This window comes from Corythoichthys intestinalis, chromosome 20 (genome assembly GCF_030265065.1).
Source record: "Corythoichthys intestinalis isolate RoL2023-P3 chromosome 20, ASM3026506v1, whole genome shotgun sequence".
Classification (NCBI taxonomy): domain Eukaryota; kingdom Metazoa; phylum Chordata; class Actinopteri; order Syngnathiformes; family Syngnathidae; genus Corythoichthys; species Corythoichthys intestinalis.
The window spans coordinates 3,783,149-3,804,185 of NC_080414.1; the positions used below are offsets into that span (position 1 = coordinate 3,783,149).

Here is a 21,037-nt window from a genome sequence, read left to right on the forward strand (position 1 = left end):
TCCGCTCGATTCAAACCAGAATCAAAAAAGTTCCAGAATAAATTTGTGGATTTTATTAGCAATTTGTAATTGCAATATTTGAACATATATTAACATACACAATAAATACAAACTTGTTCATAATCAATCTCTCATAAAACTATCCACGAATGCAACAAAATAAACATTTGTCTTAAGACCACTCAACATTGTCTAAATAAATAAATATAACTGGAAAAACTTCTTAGTCAGGATATAACAAAAATAAAATGGCCTTCCTTCAGGTTAAAAAACAAAAAATGCTTTTGTCCACAAGCACAGCCAAACTCAACAAAAAATGAAAATCATACATTGAGGTAAAAAGTTATCTGAAAAAATGTCTGCATAGGCAGCAAATAAATCATTTAAACAATTATGTCCATACTGTCCGTATGCAAACTTACGCCCTTGTTTGAAGACAATATACTTGATATAATAATAATATTGATTTTACGAATGACTAGCTTTCCTGTTATTTTGCAATATTTATTTAAATCAAATCAAAGTTATTTCTTTAGCCCTTTATAAAAAACAAAACAAAAACAAAAAAAAAACTGAAAGGTCCTTAATTGTATTTATGAAGATAGATACAATTATAAAGTGTTTACTCTTCATCAAATTAGTAGATCCCCTTTTAATTTTGTGTTGTCGGACAATTTGACTACAAAATTGATCTAGTAAGGTTATTCAGGTAACCTTTACGTCACGCAAATTTTGTTGCCATGGTGTTGTTTGGAGTACGTCCACGACGTAAACGCCTAATGCAAGGAACCATTTTAAACAAACGATAGACCAAGTTAAGCCCAAAAAGATTTGAATAAATATCAAATTACTCCAAGTTATGTACCTTCGCAGGTGACAGAATGTCGTGGAGGATTAAGAGAAACACTGCAAGTGTCGAGTCTTTGAATAAGGACACGGTGGGTCACGTTTACGTCTTTTTGAGGGTTTGAAATTCTTAGTTTTACGCTGAAGTTAAGTGGTTGACAGTCCACAAACGTATGAAAACTCCATTGTCAGGTTTTCAAATTTTTGCGTTCTTATGAATTGCATAGGGACTCCCCATAATAGTTAGGTTTTGAATGTTTACAATTGGGCAATTTTTCGTCAGTAGTATGAAATTGCATGTACGGCTATGCAACCATGGCATGTACTTTATTTCATTGTTACTCTTGAGTTTGACATATTTTAAGGCAGTTTGAATGAGGACTCCTGGTGTGGAGTAGGAAGAAAGGGGTCGTTGTTGTACGGATTGCTTGTGACACTTGCTATTACTCGACCACTAGAGGGAGGTGTTTCAGAACTGTTGTACTTAAATGATCAGAGCATGTCTAATTCAGCTCTCTCCATGAACTAAACATATTTTCATGCTGAAAAGTCATTGTTATACGTCTTACATTTATATATATATATATCTACTGTAATTTTCGGACTATAGGCCTCCGCTTTTCCCCCTCATTATGAATGCTGCAACTTATAGTCCAGTGCGGCTTATTTGTTGATTCATTTAGTTACTTAATAGGTAACACTTTCTTAGACGCGGTGTCATAAGACTGCCATAAGACCGTCATAATTATGACATGACATTATCATGGGCATTAAAGACGTTATGAATCATGTCACCAACTCCATTTATGTTCAGCTCTGATCTTTACATCCATTCAAAAGTGAGATAATTTGCCGGATGACATCTGTAATAAGCATTCATTAATGCTCATAACAGTGTCATGTCATAGTTATGATTGTATAATGACAGTCTAATGGTGCCACTGTCAAATCAAGTGTTAGCAAATACCATAAGTAGCAATTAGTGAAACAACGGGAACAGTAACTGAAGAAATAATTGGCACAGAACACGAATTTTGATTATTTACATCTGTAGCGCTGCAATGCATGCTAGGAGGCATGTTGGACAGCAACAGTGTTGGCAGCAGGTGGCAGCAGAGGTTGACTGTCTCCGCCAAAGGAGCAGTGATGGCCAAATGAAGCTTCTTGAAGCAATGAAGTTTTACAGCCAATTGGTTCAAAGCTGATACAGTGAGGACAGCTGCGGCTTATAGTCCAGTGTGGTTTATCTGTGAATAAATGCTGTTTAAGTGTCAAATTTGGTGGGTGGCGGCTAATAGTCAGGTGCACCTATAGTGTGAAAATGACGGTATTGGATAAGCTTTCCAATATACCTTTGTATTACAATCAGTGAGAATATAAACAAATTAGAGGCCTTTATAAGATGCCTGATTAATTCTTGTCTTCTGATTGGTTGTTTGCCATTGGTTATTTTCACCATTTTTCAGTGACGTCATGGTCCATGCAATTTGAAACTATTGGGGGTGTAGCTACGAATTCGCACATAAGTGCTACGTTGTAACTACATCCCCCAATAGACTTTAAATACACTGCTGGCCAAAAGTATTGGCACCCCCTTCAATTCTGTCAGATAATGCTCAATTCCTCCCAGAAAATGATTGCAATTACCTTTGGTAGTTTTATCTTCATTAGATCTTCCGCTGGCGCCCCAGCCGTGCGGCTTGGCCGTTCATTGCCGTTGAATCGGATTGCGGGTCTTACCAAATGCGCTACTGCCCTCTAGTGGCCAGTTTTATTGCTTTAAAATGGATTTTCAGTTTTGTGCTTTGGAGCTAAATTGAATCAGAACCCAGAGATGTCTCTTTTGAAAAAAAAAAAAAAAACAAACGTAAAAGACAAATACTTCTTTGGGACTCAAACAAAAATAGAATGTATTTATACGTTTTTGGGAGTAAACGAGTTAATTCTCGTCTTCATATTGGTTGTTTGCCATTAGTTATTTTGACCTATTTTTCAATGATTTCATGGTCCGTGCAATTTGGAACAAGAGGGGTTGTAGCTACGACTTCAGCACTGAAGTGCTCATAAGTACCAAGTTATAACTACAGCCTCCAATAGACTTTAAATAACATGCCTATACAATACACTACCAACTTCTTGTCTTCTCACAGATTGAACCACGCCGTGTTGCATTCAAAACACCAGCAACTGCAGTTATTCTATTAGATTCTCCTGAAGAACATGTTTTAATCAAAGCATGTGAAGCAATCTACGGATTTGCAGAAGAAAGTAAGGGGAAACTACACTGTCTATGTGCTTCTCTATTGTAGTTCGTGTCTTTTCTCTTCCCTTCTGTTAGGCGATTTGAACAAGATTGCTCTGACGGATCAGGGGGCTTTGGGTCCTCTCAGTCAGCTCATCAGTCACAACAACAAGAAGATCCGACGTAATGCCATAATTGGACTAGGGCTCATGGCTACACACAGTAAGTCAAACATGCACTTGTTGCTCCATGAAGGAGTTTAACAGCTTACACACACTGCACTGCATTCTGTGCATTCAATTTTAAATCTGTCGTCACTTGAAGGTTTAGCCAAGAGTGTCCTACAAAACATGGATGTTATTCCAGCAGTCATTGACAAACTATCAATGAATGGTAAGTTTTCATCCTCAAATGATGACTAAATATTTTCTCACTTATATGACATAGTATGTACAGTGGGGCAAATAAGTATTTAGTCAACCACCAATTGTGCAAGTTCTCCTACTTGAAAAGATTAGAGAGGCCTGTAATTGTCAACATGGGTAAACCTCAACCATGAGAGACAGAATGTGGAAGAAAAAAAAAAACAAAATCACATTGTTTGATTTTCAAGGAATTTCCAAATTAGAGTGGAAAATAAGTATTTGGTCACCTACAAACAAGAAAGACCTCTTTGACAGCCAGAAATCTAACTTCTAATGAGGTCTAACGAGGGTCCACTTGTTACCTGTATTAAGTGCACCTGTTTTATCGGTATAAAAGACACCTGTCCACAACCTCTGTCAGTTACACTCCAAACTCCACTATGGCCAAGACCAAAGAGCTGTCGAAGGACACCAGAGACAAAATTGTAGACCTGCACCAGGCTGGGGAGACTGAATCTGCGATAGGTAAAACGCTTGGTGTGAAGAAATCAACTGTGGGAGCAATTATTAGAAAATGGAAGACATACAAGACCACTGATAATCTCCCTCAATCTGGGGCTCCATGTAAGATCTCACCCCGTGGCGTCAAAATGATATGAAGAACGGTGAGCAAAAATCCCAGAACCACACGGGGGGGGACCTAGTGAATGACCTACAGAGAGCTGGGACCACAGTAACAAAGACTACTATCAGTAGCACAATGCACCGCCAGGGACTCAAATCCTGCACTGCCAGACGTGTCCCCCTGCTGAAGAAAGTACACATCCAGGCCAGTCTGCAGTTTGCTAGAGAGCATTTGGATGATCCAGAAGAGGACTGGGAGAATGTGTTATGGTCAGATGAAACCAAAATAGAACTTTTTGGTAGAAACACAGGTTTTCGTGTTAGGAGGAGAAAGAATACTGAATTGCATCCGAAGAACACCATACCCACTGTGAAGCATGTGGGTGGAAACATCATGCTTTGGGGTTGTTTTTCTGCAAAGGGACCAAGACGACTGATCTGTGTAAAGGAAAGAATGAATGGGGCCATGTATTGAGAGATTTTGAGTGAAAATCTCCTTGGCTGGGTCTTTCAGCATGACAGTGATCCCAAACACAAAGCCAGGGCAACAAAGGAGTGGCTTCGTAAGAAGCATTTCAAGGTCCTGGAGTGGCCTCGCCAGTCTCCAGATCTCAACCCCGTAGAAAATCTGTGGAGGGATTTGAAAGTCCGTGTTGCCTAACGACAGCCCCAAAACATCACTGCTGTAGAGGAGATCTGCATGGAGGAACAGGCCAAAATACCAGCAACAGTGTGTGAAAAGTTTGTGAAGAGTTACAGAAAACGTTTGGCCTCCGTTATTGCCAACAAAGGGTACATAACAATGTATTGAGATGAACTTTTGGTATTGACCAAATACTTATTTTCCACCATGATTTGCAAATAAATTCTTTAAAAATCAAACAATGTGATTTTCTGTTTTTTTCCCCCACATTCTGTCCCTCATGATTGAGGTTTACCCATGTCGATAATTAAAGGCCTCTCTAATCTTTTCAAGTGGGAGAACTTGCACAATTAGTGGTTGACTAAATACTTATTTGCCCCACTGTATTCTTTATGAAGTTATTTTTGCCCTGTCAATAAGACACAGTTATCCAAGAATTTGGGACCCTTTACCTGTCCTGTCTGTCCACGGAGTCATGCTGTCGGGTGCAGATTATTGAAAGCCAAGGTTTGCCAATATTAATCAACCTCCTTTCTAGTTCCGACCCAGATGTTCAGAAGAACTCTCTGGACACCATCTACAATTTAGTTCAGGTGATTCAAATCACATATGAAAAAGGGGGAAAAAAAACTCACCCCATAGCTTCTCTAAATTTTCTATTGGTCTTATCTATAGGACACGCACGTTTGCCCGTCTGTAATCGAGTTACATGGGCTTCCTCAATTACTCCTGTTGTTGAAGTCCACCTTCAATTCCATTCAGCATCTGACTTTAAAAACATTGGAGACAATCGCCATTTGCGAAGAGTCACAATGTGCGTACAGGGAAGGACAGGTGTTGGATGAGCTCATGGAGATCCTCGATAATAAGGTTGGTAAGTGTAGAACTTTTATTGTACATTGTGTGAAATTTATCATTGAAAGTATTGAGACACCATTGATCTTAGGCAGTACTTATGAAATAGTGGGGCGCAGAGTGATGCCAGGGTGGCGCAAGTGACCTCAGTGAACATAGTTTTTGCCGTACTAGAATGAAGTGTAGTTGCACACCACTCAGTGGGTGGCTGTGGCGCTCTCATTTTCAAGAGTTTGTGCAGTATTTTATAGCCAAGCAAGAGCACACAGCAAAAAGCACTGGAGATATGAAGAGCTAAGACATAAGCGGATTTTAAGGGGGGGAAAGGCCCCCCTGGTGGCCGAAAAGTGTCATTGCATGTAATTGACTTTCCTATATATACACATATAAAAATTGTAAAGCAATGAAACAACAAAAATTAATGAAGTGAACAAAAAAATATATATTTATATATGAGTCAAAATTATTTTTTGAACAGATCATGTGACTAGCAACTTAGACGGTCATTTGCTCTGCATATAATATCCCACCTAACTACGGGCAGTAGGCAGGGGACACCCTGAACTGGTTGCCAGCCAATCGCAGGGCACAAGGAGACATACAACCACTCACGAACACACTCATACCTACGGACAATTTAGAGTGTTCAATCAGCCTACCAAGCCCGGGATTGAACCCTTGATCTCAGAACTGTGAGGCAGACGTGCTAACCACTCAGCCACCATGCCGCCCTCTGCATATAATTTTCAACAAAAAAAAAAAAGTAAATGATTTTTTTCTTTGATTGAAAATTTTTTTTTTGATTGAAGCAACTTTTTTGGGGGGATTGAATGATTTAGACACAGATGCCCTACCCATATTATGGCCCAAACACAAAAAGGATTGCATCAATCAAAGAAAATCTTTTTCAATGAAAAATTAAGTGTTCAAATGCTAATCTCAAATATTTTTTTCACATTCAAAACCTTTTTCTATGATTGCAATTTTTCTTTTTTCGATTGAAGTTTGATTGAAATTTTTTGAAGCAACTTATTTTTTGATTAAATAAGAAAAAAATGTTCTAGCCCAAATGTGCCTCAAACACAAATCAATATTACTTCAATCAAAAAAAAAAAAAAAAAAAATCAAAGAAAAACAGCTTTCACGTGCATTATTATTACTATTATTTTTTTTGTTTTTGTTTTTTTGCATAAGCATTGATTTAAAATTCCCCTCAAGAATGATGGGAAACAAAAAACACTCATTGTCAACTTATTATATTCTTTTAAGTTAATTTTATTCCTGACACTGCGTGTCAGGGACATCAACATGTTGTGCCCCTCTGCCCCAAAAGTCAAACTCTGCCTATGGGCTAAGATGAGGAAATGTGACAAAGCTTTTGTAGCATTTGGCTTTTATACAGTGGGAGATGAGGAAAAACCAATCTTTTTACTGTGTCTCAAAATGTTTGCAGCGGACAGCAGAAGCCCAAATTAAGACGTCACTTAAAGACATTAGACCCCAATCACATTGATATGCTGCTTGATTTTCAGCGAAAACCTGCTAAATATTTCCAACAATTGTCCCACTTTGTTTTGTAGTATTACATCAGTAAACCAGCAAGCACTGTTAGCATCATATAAGGTGGCATACCAAGTTGCTCAGTGCAAAATAACCCCACATCACAACAAAGGAGCTGATACTGCCCTCAGGAAAAATAAAAATTGTCCCTTTGTCCAATGACACTGTCATTTTTGTTTTATTAATTTTTGTTTATTTCCGTCAAATTCACCTCATGAGTTAACTTTGCTAATCAATTTGAAGGGCCCCATGTTGACTTACATAGCAAAAGTCCATTAGCTTAAGTGCTATAAAATGCTAACTTTTTTTTCCAGACACATACTCCCGCAAAAACGGCTAAATATACCTATAAACTAAATTATGAATGCATTAAAAAACATTAGCTCAAACAAAAACTTAGCTCACGTTGGTCTTAACAGGGAGCAATTGGGTTCAGCCATGTGAAATGAGGCAGACCAGAGGGCAGTGTGTCCACCCTAGTCAATAAAACAATGCAAACACTTTCAAAACAAACCATTACAACGCCACTTTAATTAAACACTGGAAGCAATAAAAATTTGAATATTTTTTTTTGTAATCGAATACTCGAGTTTATCCATTAATGGTTGCAGCACTAGTTACGTGTGAGCAGTTTTCTATGAGAATCTTAAATGCGTTAGCATTCATAGCATTTAAGCTAGCGGACTTAGCGTGCAATGCACGCTGGGGGTGTTGACGTGGTTGAGCTGGACTGGGAGCTGTGCTAGGTAGCAAGCGAAGCTAGTATGACGACTGGCATGATTTTGTCGCATTCTGCTGCTGGCCAGATTGTTTTGTTACAGAGATTTGGGATGAGTTCCCAACGTCGTACCTGCAGCCGATTGCAGCTCATCAGCAGTGTCTTTAAACCGATCATAGGCGGCTTGCCAAGATATTGACTTGTTGCCATTTGACAGTTTGTATATCCCTTAGTTGCTAGTTGCAACATTGCATAACAGAAAATAATTGAGAAGCACTGATCTCAGGTAATTAGAAGGTTGTCCCTCTTATGCAGCAAACAGAATCCTTCCAGATTTCCTCCTTAAAATCCTTCCAGAAGAGTTACAGCTGTAAGGGGACACTTTTTTTTATCGTTGCCTGGTGTCTCAATCCTTTTTTTGTTATGCTTTCCTCACTCTTGTCATAATACTTTTTTTGAGAGGATACAACCCAGTATTTTTGCATCTCACAGGATATAATTGAATTCCATGGGGAGGCCCTGCTGGTTCTCGCTAATTGTATGGGTGACATGGACAATTTCCGGGTGATACAGAAAAAAGGAGGCCTTTCCATAGTGATGGAGCTTCTTCTCAACCCCAAATTGGCAGAAAGCCAGGCCGGCGCGATTAAAAACGGAAATCTTGAAATCCTAGCTATTGCCGTAAAGTGCATAGCCAGCGCTGCTCAGAATTGTAAGCACAGAATATGACATGTAAAATTAAACCCATTTGTTCGAAGAGTTTAATACTCATGTTTTCTTTGTATGTTTAGCTTCCATTCACCCATTCCTGAACGAGCAGAAGATTGAAAAGGTTCTGGTGGATCTTCTGTCTGTGGGTAGCGATAATGTGAAAGCATATGGTTGCAGAGCTTTTTCTGGTTTGAGCTCTTTCCTGCCCAGCAAAGACCTCTTCAGAGATTTAGGTATTTACTCCAAAATGACAACAGACATTGAAAATACACTTATTCTCGGACTATAAGCCGCAGCTGTCCTCACTGTATTATGGGACATTTACACTTTAATTGACAGCGGCATCATAAGACTGTCATAAGACTGTCATAAGACCAAATGAACAACCATGAAGCTTTGAACCACTTGGCTGCAAGGCTTCAGTGCTTCAAGAAGCTTCATTTGGCCATCACTGCTCCCTTGGAGGAGACAGTCAACCTCTGCTGCCACTTGCTGTAAACACTGTTGTGGTCCAACATGCTTCCTAGCATGCATTGCAGTGCTACAGATGGAAATAATCAAAATTCATGTGCTGTGCTAATTATTTCTTCAGTTACTGTTTCAGTTGTTTCATTAATTGCTAGTTATGGTATTTGGTAACACTATTTGACAGTGGCGCCATAAGACTGTCATAAGAACATCATAATTATGACATGACACTGCCATGACCATTAATGAATGCTTATGACAGATGTCATTCTGTGTCATCCGGCAAATGATCTCACTTTTGAATGCACGTAAAAGATCAGAACTAGACATAAATGGAGTTAGTGATATAATTTGCCAGATGACACTTAATGACATCTGTCATGAGTAGTGCTGCAACGAGTGATCGATTAACTCGAGTAATTTGATTAGAAAAAAGATTTAAATTTTGCTGCTTTGAGAATTTAATTAAAGTTGTGATGGTTTGTTTCGAAAGTGTTTGCATTTAGTTTTATTGATTTCGATGGATACACTGCCCTCTACTGGCAACAGTGGATAAGACATAGCTCTTTTCACATGTCTGAATCCAGCTGCTCCCTGTTAAGACCAACATAAGCTAAGATTTTGTTTGAGCTTATTTGAGTTTTTTTTTAATGCATTCATAATTTAACTTTTAGGTATATTTAGCTATTTTTGTGGAAATATGTGTTTGAAACATTTGTTAAGAGCATAAAGAGCATAAGAGCACCAAAAATAAATAAATAAATAAATAAATAAAGCATTTTTATAGCATTTAAGATAGCAGACGTTTGCTATGCAAGTTAGTTTTGTTGTATTTATTGTAGAACCTATATATATATTTTTCATACGGTTTTAGACTCAGCTCAGGTATTTTAATTTTTTATTGTTCTTACCCGAATTATCGACTATTCGAACTAACTAGTCCATCGATTATTCGACTACTAAAATAATCGATAGCAGCAGCCTTAGTCATAAACATTAATTAATACCCATGATAGTCACTTCTTCTTGTCATCAGGGCCGGCCCAGCCTATACGCAGACTATGCAGCTGCTTAGAGCCCCTGACCACTAGGGGGGCCCCCAATCTGGCAATGGTTTAATTTATATTCTATTTTGTTTACTGCAGTTTGCTTTATTTGACTTTTGTGAGTTTTGATACTTGATTACAAGCTTAAAAAAATAAAAGTTCTTCCTTGTTTCTTTCCTCTTTTAGAAAAAGGTTTAGCGCTATCTACTGTAAGTACTGACAATCATTTGGGGTGAGAAGTTTGAAGTATGCAGTGCAACAAAATCGAATTAATATACAAAATATGGACGTATGGGTTGGATTGCATGTATGGGTTTCACAGTACACTGTGACGAAATGGTGGGCCAAAAATATGGGCCCCTTTGCATTTTTTTGCTTAGGGCCCCCATATGGCCTGGGCCGACCCTGCTTGTCATGTTATAATTATGACTGTCTTATGACGCCACTGTCAAATAAAGTCTTACCTATTAACCCAATAAATCAACAAATAAGCAGCAGGATTTAAAATGAGGGAGAAAAGTAGCAGCTTATAGTCTGAAAATTATCGTAAGTAATAAATAACTAATTACTTTCTCTGATTTAGGTGGCATACCAGTTGTTGTTCGGTTACTAAGGAGTAGCAAGTGTCCAGTTATCACAGAGCATGGTACGCAGGGCCTTGCCAACCTCACATCTGGAAACCAGCTCAACACTTTGTAAGGGCTGTTGAAAAAATGACGAGTCTAACGCAAAACATAAGCATAAACAGTATACCTGTGAACTAATGAGACTTGTTTATATCATTATGGCACCACCAGGGAAGTATTTAATGCAGGAGGAACTGAAGTTCTTGTGCAGAGTCTACAAGAAGCGTGTCCTGAAGTGATGGCAAATTCTTTAGCCATACTCAGCAGGATGGCGGGACAGGAATCTATCCGGTCTGAAGTTGTGTTACAGGAAGTCATGCCAGCGCTGGTGGAGCCCTTGAAATCAGAAGACACACAGGTTCTGATCAATGCCTTGCTCTGCATCTGTGAAATGGCATTTGAGGAGAGCGCCAGAGCAGAAGTTAGTAGAATGACATCTAATACAAGTACAGTAATATGACATACTTTATGGTAGTACTACTGAAATAGCGAACATACTTTTTTGCCGTACTAGAATCAAGTGTAATTGCACATCCACTCAGTGGGTTGCAGTGGCGCTCATTTTCAGAGTGCTGCATTTTTTAACCAAACCAAAGCACACAGCAAAGAGCACTGGAGATATGAAGAGCTAAGATGACAAAATATTACGAAGCGTATTTAGCGTTTAGCTTTAACTTTTAATACAGTGGGATATGAGGAAAGACCGATCGGTTTGCTGTGTCTAAAAATATTTGCCGTAGACAGCAGGAAGCCAAATCAATTAAGAGGTAACTCAAAAAACATTAAACACTAATCACATTGATAGGCCGCTTGATTTTTTTTTTCCCAGCAAAAACGTGTCGAATATTGCCAACAATTGTCCCGCTTTGTCAGTGTTACATCATACTGTATAGGGTGGCATACCAAGTTGCTCAGTGCAAAATAACCCCACACCACAGGGAAGGAGCTGATACTGCCAGCAGCAAAAATAAATGGTAAATGGTGTTACACTTGTATAGTGCTTTTCCACCTTTTAAGGTGCTCAAAGCACTTTACACTACTTGCCATCCACCTACTGGTGACGCAGCACCAGGAGCAATGTGGGGCTCAGTATCTTGCTCAAGGATACTTAGGCAAGTTCATCAGGGCAGAGAATTGAACCCACAACCTCTGGGTAGGGGGGCAACTACTCTACCACTGAGCCACGCCACCCCCACTGAGCCACACCATCAAAATATTGTCCTTCTGTCCAATGACACCGCCGTTTTTGTTCTTTTTTTTTTTCAGTCAAATTGTTTAGTATATTGTACTCTTAAAGCAACGCTAGTTTTTTTTTTAATCTCGCATTTGAGAATATGCAACGTTGGTTTAGCCTTTTAAGGTGTTTACTGAGTGATCCTTACACTCTAAATGTAACTCGTAGCATTAGCATCGCATTCGCGTTCGCATTCGCATTAGCGTGGTGCGTATCCTCAAACTCTCTCACTTGCGTAGCATCCGTGTTTGCATTGGCTTTAGCATTGCGAGCGTCTTAAAACTCTCACACATTTACATCTCGTCGTGATGTCCTGGTGCGTTTTATTATTTGAAAATAATGTACTGTTCTTGCTGAGTGTGTATAGTGCCGTAAGAGTGTCATAAGACTATCATAATTATGACATGACACTGCCATTAGCATTAATGAATGCTTATGATAGATTTTGTGTCATCCAGCAAAATTATCTTCCTTTTGAATGGATGTAAAAGATCCAAGCTGGACATAAACTGAGTTAGTGATATGATTTGCCGGCTGACACTTGTCCATGATATTGTCGTATCATGATTATGACGGTCTTATGACAGTCTTATGACGCCGCTGTCAAATAGTGTTACCTATTAACCCAAATAAATCAACAAATAAGCCGTGCTGGACTAAAAGCCACAGGATTCAAAATGAGGGGAAAAAAGTAGCGTTTTATAATCCAAAAATTACGGTACTAAATTAAATCGGAAAAAAATGTGAGCTTTGACTTTCACAATGATAAAAATGCATAATATTATTTTTCCTTGGTAATTGGGACACCCACTACACCTTGTCAAAAAGTACAAATGCAAACAAACACTTGTTTATAAAAATGATTTGCACTTTATGAAATAAAATCCCAATGACGCAATTTAAAACCTAATATTCTCTTTCACTCTAGCTGCGAGAAGCTAATGGTCTTGAACCGTTGGTCGCTTTGCTGTGTTCCACTCATATGGAGGTGTTGCGCTGCACATGTATGGCAATCAGCGTTTGTGCAAAAGATGAGCCCACTGCTTTGGAGATGTGTAAATTTGGGTGAGATGTAAACTTGGGTGAGATACTAGCGGTGACACAATCTTGTTTTATTTTGTCTTCATGCAAGTAATCACTGAATAAGATAATGTACCACTAAAATATGGATTATCTTTAACAGGGGTGAAAGTGGCTAGAATTTCTTGCCAGAACTCCCCACGGCCACGGAGCCAGAAATTATGTTTATTTTAGAGATGTCCCGCTCGATCGGCTCCGATCACGTCATTTTCAAAGTATCAGAATCGGCCAAAAAATATCGGACATGCCTTTTTTTAATATATATATATATATTTTAATTAAATTGTTTTCTAATTGTATTTAACGTTACAGACATAATATGTTACACTCATCCAGAGTCTTTAGTTTAGGCTTAAGGTAGGGTTATCAAGTTTATCCTAATAACGGCGGTAATTAATTTAAAAAAAAAATGTATCACGTTAAAATATTTAATGCAATTAATGCATGCGCTGCACGACCCACTCACGCATTGTCGCGCTCAATCTGTAATGGCGCCGTTTTACCTATATAGAGAGTTTAAGGGCAGCGTAATATGAGTAGAGTGAATTTTGGCAGCCTTTGGAGCCTTTTTTTAATTGGCTAAAGCCTTACAATCCCTCTCCCTACGATTAGAAATATCGTGGGAAGCAATGTGGTGAAGCAAGGTAGCAATTGATCTTTTTCTTAACACCCTATGTTATTTCCCAACACAGAGAAGATATATCAATTGGTAGCACAGTCATGGTTCCACTTCCCATCATGCATTTGGGCATGGCTTCAGTATCATTTACTGAAAGCTCAACAAATACACTAGATGGCAATATCTAGTCACAATATACAAAGTCAAAAGTCTTTCTATCCGTGGATCCCTCTCACAGAAAGAATGTTAATAATGTAAATGCCATCTTGAGAATTTATTGTCATAATACACAAATACAGTACTTATGTACTGTATGTTGAATGTATATATTCGTCCGAGTTTTATTCATTTTTTTCTTAATGCATTGCCAAAATGTATATGATCGGGAAAAATTATCGGGAATGATTGGAATTGAATCGGGAGCAAAAAAAAGCAATCGGATCGGGAAATATCGGGATCGGCAGATACTCAAACTAAAACGATCGGGATCGGATCGGGAGCAAAAAAACATGATCGGAACAACCTTAGTTCTGGCCCACTTTCACCCCTGATCTTTAATCATAAAAGAATTCCCATTAAATCATTCAAATTAAATAGTTACATTGCTGCTGACATCATTTTTGTACAGTAGAGGGCAGTATTGTACAGTCTTGTGTTATCAATGAGTCTTTAAAAGGTGTTTCTCTGAACATGCTGTTATGTTTGTGTTTTTCAGAGCCTTGGAAATCCTTCAAGAAATCGCCCAGTCAATAAATCGTAGGAGCAAGTTCACAGAATTTGCCCTGATCAGTTTACTGAAATACAACCTGTCCCTCAAATATGGTTTGCTAGGTTATCTGACGACAAGTGATGTTATCACTCATGGATTCTATGATGCTGGGAAGGTGTGTTGTATTACAGTTGGTGGGCATATTTTGAACTTGCTGATAATATCAAGCACAATTTCTCTATCAGGTTCATTTTGATCATAAATGCTTAAACTTGGAGGAACTGTGCTTGGAACCACTAAACCAACGGCGACCTGTTATCCTTGTCAACGCAATCGAGTAGGAATGGCTAAAATGACTAGAAATAGGAAATAATCGACACACCAGCCCAGTAGTAAATGCAACAAAACTTTTGTACGTACTTTTGATGTAGGATGTCTGATGAAATGCAACAGAAGGATGAGACCCAGCCAGAGTTGGTTCATGAAAGAAATCGTAAAGTGATGGATGACATCTCATTGCCGCTTCTCGTTAAAGAGGTCAAGGAATCCATTGAGCCTTTGAAAGAAGAACAGGAACAATACGTTGTTCTGGCCAGGTGACTAATTTCATAGACGTACTCTACTCTCAACAAGAAGCATTTTCACTCGTGCTGCAATGAGTAATCAACTCGATTAATTCAATTAGAAAAAAAAGTTTGAAATCAAATTTTGCTACTTCGATTAGTTTTATCGATTTGGATGGATACTTCCCTCTAGTGCTAACAGTGTATATGACATAACCCATTTAACATGGCTGAATCCAGCTTCTCCCTGTTAAGACCAACATTAGTTAAGTATTTGTTTGAGCAAATATTTTTTTTAATGCTTTTATAATTTAGATTATAGGTACGGTGGTCTGAAAAAGTATCTGAAACTTTTGGAATTTCTCACATTACTGCAGAGAACCACCATCAAATGTGATCTGATCTTTGTCAAAATCACACAGATGTAAAAATAGTGTGCTTTAACTAAAACCACCCAAACATTTATAGATTTTCATATTTTAATATGGGGATAGCATGCAAACAATGACAGAAGGGGGGAAAATAAAGTGACCCCTCTGCCTAAGGAGACTTAAAGAGCAATTGAAACCAATGTTTACCAAACAATTTAAGTCAGGTGTTTGCCCAATCACTGATGAGTGGTTTAAAGCTGCCCTGCCCACTATTAAACACACAACTGGTAAGAATTGTCTTGATGAGAAGCGATGTCTGATGTGCCTCATGGCTCGGTCAAAAGAGCTGTCTGAATACCTGTCATCAAGGATTGTTTATTTGTATAAAGCTGGGAAAGGATACAAAACCATCTCTAAAAGTCTGGAAGTTCATCAATCGACAGTCAGAGAAGTTGTCTACAAATGGAGAGAGTTTGGCAGTACTGCTTCTCTCCCAAGGAATGGCTGTCCAACAAAGATGATGCCAAGAGTTCAGCGCAGAATACTCAGAGGTAAAACATAGCCCTAGAGTGTCTGCTAAAGACTTACAGAAATCACTGGAACAGTCCAGTATCTCTGTGCACACATCAAGTATACGTAAAACTATGGCCAAGAATGGTGTCCATGGGAGGACTCCGCAGAGAAAGCCACTGCTGTCTAAAAAAAAAAAAAAAAAAATTGTTGCTCGTTTAATGTTCACAAAAAAGCACTTGGACACCACACAGAGGTTTTGGCATTATATTTTGTGGACTGATGAAACCAAAGTTTAATTGTTTGGGAGTAACACACAACGTCATGTGTGGAAGAAAATGAAACAGCTCACAAACATCAACACCTCATTCCCACCGTGAAGCATGGTGGAGGGAGCATCATGATTCGGGGCTGTTTTGCTGCCTCAGGGCCTGGACAACTCGCAATCATTAATGGAAGAAAGAGTTTAAAAGTTTTGCAGGAAAACCTGTGACCGTCTGTCAGACAGTTGAAGCTAAAAAGAGGATGGATGCTGCAACAAGACAATGATTCAAAACACAGAATTAATCAACTTCAGAATAATTTCATAAGAACAAATACACGTTCTGGAGTGGCCAAGCCAGACATCCCAGGAATCTGAACTACAGCAGTTTTGTAGAGAAGAATGGGCCAAGATTGGTGATCGATGTGCCAGACTGATCTGCAGCCACAGGAAGTGTCTGGTTTAAGTTATTGCTGCCAATGGGGGGGCCCACAAAATATTAAATGTGATGGTTCACTTACTTATTTTTCGTTGTTTGCATACTATCCTCATTAAACTATGAAAACCTATAAATGGGTGGTTTTAGTCAAAGCAAATACTGTTTTTTCAACTGTGTAATTTTGTGTTTGAACGATTTGTTAAGAGCATTGTAGAAAATAAACAACATTTTATAGCATTTAAGCTAGCGGGCTTTTGCCATCCATATTAGCCAATTGTTCTTTTGTTTTACTTAGATCGTTTTTTTAAATCCCGTTTGGGACGAAGCTCATGTATTTTAATTTATTTTTAAATGAAAGTGCAATTCTGCATAGTTTGAATAAACTCAATTTTATTTTGTATTCGCTTTTAATTCTCTTTTGAAAGTGCAGTCTTAGCAAGCCTTTGTTTTACATCTCCCAAAATTTATTCTGCAATGCATTAAATGTTCCTAATCTGATTACTCAATTATTTGAAGTAACTAGTTGATAGATTAACCGACTACTAAAATAATTGATAGCTGCACCCCTAATTTTCACTAAAGGCGGAGATTGAGGAGGGGGCATTGCCCTCGCTTAGTGGCCAAAAATGTTATTGCATGTAATTGGATGATTAACTCGAAAAGGATAAATTCAGAATTGTTGACATAAGGTATAATCTTTGAAATAAATCCCTTTACAATAAAGACCTAGCAGTCGTTTGTTTTATTGCTTTACAACTTTATTAGACAACAAAAAAATGAATGAAATGAACAAGAATCTTACAAAGTACATATGTAATCACTAAATATTTCATTGTTTTATTTATCTCTTGGTCATCTATCAGGTTTGTCTCTGAAATCATGGGTGGAGCCATTGAAAAGGACCAGCTGGACACTTTTCCATGGTCGCAGCACCTTAATGATCTCAAGTGTAAGCTGAGGTGTAACGTAATTCCTATCGGTACGATCAGCAAAGGATTTTTTTGCCATAGAGCACTACTTTTCAAGGTATTTGAATTCATCACCGCACAAAATAATTTAGCGCTTTTACCAGGTTGTAATAGATCTTCCTTCATTACTTGTTTCATTATTAACATTGTCCTTTTTCATGCAGTATTTGGCAGACAGCATTGGCCTGAAGTGTACTCTGGTTAGAGGTGACTACAACCGGGGTTGGAATGAAGTACTCCTCTACAAGGGTGATTCTTGTAGCAAAGATAACTTTTCACAGCCATCGTGCTACATTGTGGACCTCATGCACCAGCCTGGAACCTTCTTGGAGGCTGATAGCGCTGCTGCTATTGATTATGAAAGCTTATAGAGGCAACAGTGTGCAGGAACTTAAACTATGTAATTGTTTCCTCAATATTTCCTATACAGTTTGTTGAAATTATATTAATGTGATCATAACTGTTGAACCAGGAATGGAAGTTGAAACATGTAGGGCTAGGTCAAGGGCGTAGGTTTGGTCTCAATATTGGTAGGGACGATATAACAGCATAACCTGCATGTTAACTTTTTGATGGGGACGGAACATTAATAAGACCAAACGGATTGGGTGAACGGGGGTCAGGGCTACATTTCTCACGAATATGAATATAATTGATGGACTAAATGATCAATGCAAAATAAATCTATTGACTTATACTAACTTTCACACTGCAAATGTATAACGTGTTTTTGCAGGGCATATGTGTTAGTACAGGTGATACACCGTTTCACTGAAACCATTGTTTTCAAAAACTACTAAAGAAACATTTTGAAAACTCCTAGAATAAATGTCTGGATTTTATTAGCTAATTTAAACTGCAATATTTGAACATTATTTAAATTTTATTAACAGACACAATAAATACACACTTGTTAATAGTCTCCTAACTATCCGGGAATGAAAAAAACAACAACATTTGTCTCAAGACCACTTAACATTGTCTGTCTAAATAAATAAAATTAAATATAACTGGAGAAACTTCTTAGCGTGTAACAAGAAAAATGGAGCCTTCTGTCAGGTAAAACACTTCTGCTTTTGTCCACAAGCCAAACATAACAAAAAACGAAAGCTTCTTTGGGCTGCTTTGGGACCAGATAAATAAAATAAAAATGAAAATTGAACCTCGGTTCACTACATTTCTCACAGTTTAAATAATGCTAACAGTAGAAAACATACAGGAGGATATTTCTCTCAAAGCAGCTTCCTACTTGAGTTCGGGAAATTGACACAGATTAATGTTATGCTAACTCTGATGCAGGTCGGACTTTCATTAGCAAAAATAGTGGTTACTTACAGTGTCTGCTGCTAGAGAATAAAAACTAATATTCCTCATCATTGAAGGGGGCGGAGGTGGCATGTTGGATTTGTGTCGGTACTCGGACTGCGATTACATGTGTGGAGGAGGAGGAGTCAAGTCATCAGCCAATCAAACGTGTGTTGAGGGGAAAAAAATGGACTGGCACATTCAGCAAGTGAAAAGGGGTCGATGTAAGTCTGAAAATTAATGAAATTAATTCACTTCCTTACAACATATGTGAAGACAATCTAAATGATCTATACTATAACTGAAGTCATTATGTAATGCAAATAAGGTTGCTTAAAAGTTGTTGGGGAGAATTTGAGCATCCTGAAAAGTTGGTAGTGTTATGTCCCTACCGTCCATATGCAAACCTACGCCCTTTGGCTAGGTCTATCTCAGGGGTCCCCAAACTATTCCACATCGGGGTGCTGGATTTCTTTCCAACAAAACAGGATGACACACGTGTACCAATCTGGTGTTTTACAAGTGTAATCAGTTGATTGTAGTCAGGTGCTGCTTGTTTTAGCCGAAACCTCATTGGTTAAACGGTCTGTGATCGATCGGTAGGAACAAAAACCAGGACCCAAAGGGGTCCTTGAGGACCGGTGTGGGAACCACTGCAAGTATCTGCTTGGTGCACTATTAGCCTCGTGCACACATAGTACAAATTCCATACAGAACATTCAAAAACTGACAACAGATTTAAAATACATGAGTCTCACCATATGCAGATTTGATATATTTTGATTTGATGACTATAAACTTCAACATGTTTACTTATGATGCCTCCCAAGGCAGTGTGTAAATTATTGTAGAAATAATAGAATGTAAATATTCTGCTGGGTGAAAGTATTGGTTTACAAATCTCTGTATTCCACTTATGTCATTTGGCTTTGAAGAGTACTGTTTTCTATTTTTTTTTTTAACTATATTGTTTTTCTTTAAACTTGTATGACAGCAATTTTGCCTGTACATTTAATAAAAGCTTTACAAGGGTGAGTTTGACAATTTGAACAAAGTAAGCCAACCATGAACACTCATTGTATGACCAAATTTGACGTAACTAAGTGCATTGCCAAAAGGATTAAATGATAAAAATCCATATTCAATGTGTATTTTTAATCATTTTTAACAGCGAAATGAATCAATGCAAAGTAAAAACATTGAACAAGAGTTAATGTGACACCTTAAAAAACGTACAGTTCCATTACTTTTTTTTGTTAACATATTTTTGTTGATTGCAGTGGTGGAATGAAACGAAGTAAGTACTTCATCGTAGTTTTTTTGTGTATCTGTACCTTACTTGAGTACAAATATGAAGTGGTACAATTTGCTTTTATTTCACTACATTTTACAGCCGGTAGCTGTACTTTTTACTCCACTATTCAAATTGTTGCCTGCGTTGCACGTTGCTTTTGCTTTTCTTCTTTTTTTCTCCTCATTGTGAAGCCATAGTTTCATTTTCATGCCTCCGGAGCAATCGATAAGCCCTCCCCTGGGCGGAGCCATATGGAGGTAGATTTGTGTCTTTATTATTCAATAAAAAAAAAGTCGCTTCAATAAAAAAAATGTGTTTGAATGCAAAAATATATTTGAAACTTTTTTGAAACAATTTTTTTTTTTTTTTTTGGTTGAAGTAATGTTGATTTGTGTTTGGGTCACATTTTGGCTAGGATGTTTTTGTCTAGATTATTCAATAAAAAAATAAGTTGCTTCAAAAAAATATATATTTTCAAAAAGAAAAATCAAAAAAAAAATTTCAATCATAGAAAACGTTTTTTGAATGCGAAAAAAAATTTGAGATTGAAAATTTTGCATTTGAACACAAAAATGTTTTCAAAGAAAAAAAAAATCATTTGAAAAAACAAATTGCCCTCCTATTTTTTTTTTTTTTGTGAAAATTATATGCAAAGCAAATGACCGTCTAAGGTGCTAGTCACAGGATCTGTTTGAAAAATAGGTTTGACCCATTATAAAATTATATCTTTTGTTCATTTTCATTTTTGTTGGTTTTATTGCTTTACAACTTTTATATGGCCGAAAACACTGACAAGACTGATAAAGCAGTTTCTGCTCTTGCGCTCCTCTTTAAAAAGAAACTGCTGTATTTTAAGCAAAAATAACTTGTGTTTAGTAGAACACTATGTCTATATGCTGCCATTGCAGATTCATGGCCCCCGAACTATTTCTAATTTGTCAGTTTTACCCTGAAAACCCCTGTTTACAGACGTCGCGCA

General features: G+C 37.8%; 1 protein-coding gene across 1 annotated transcript; it reads left to right on the forward strand.

The window, feature by feature from the left end:
• Positions 1 to 669: 669 nt before the first annotated feature.
• LOC130908925 (armadillo repeat-containing protein 3-like) lies at positions 670 to 18,553 on the forward strand. Its single transcript, XM_057824870.1, has 16 exons — positions 670 to 938; positions 2,997 to 3,114; positions 3,185 to 3,310; positions 3,413 to 3,481; positions 5,141 to 5,313; positions 5,396 to 5,590; positions 8,346 to 8,565; positions 8,645 to 8,797; positions 10,662 to 10,773; positions 10,876 to 11,125; positions 12,867 to 13,003; positions 14,353 to 14,521; positions 14,592 to 14,683; positions 14,778 to 14,942; positions 17,355 to 17,517; positions 17,624 to 18,553. The coding sequence occupies exons 1-16, from the start codon at positions 882 to 884 to the stop codon at positions 17,828 to 17,830; spliced, it is 2,406 nt and encodes an 801-aa protein (XP_057680853.1). The 5' UTR covers positions 670 to 881; the 3' UTR covers positions 17,831 to 18,553.
• The last annotated feature ends 2,484 nt before the right edge of the window (positions 18,554 to 21,037 follow it).

Coding starts and splice junctions, on each gene's coding strand:
- LOC130908925 (XM_057824870.1), top strand. CDS start 882: ATGTCGTGGAGGATTAAGAGAAACACTGCAAGTGTCGAGTCTTTGAAT. Junction 5,314..5,395: donor CCATCTACAATTTAGTTCAG/GTGATTCAAATC, acceptor TCTTATCTATAG/GACACGCACGTTTGCCCGTC. Junction 5,591..8,345: donor TGGAGATCCTCGATAATAAG/GTTGGTAAGTGT, acceptor TGCATCTCACAG/GATATAATTGAATTCCATGG.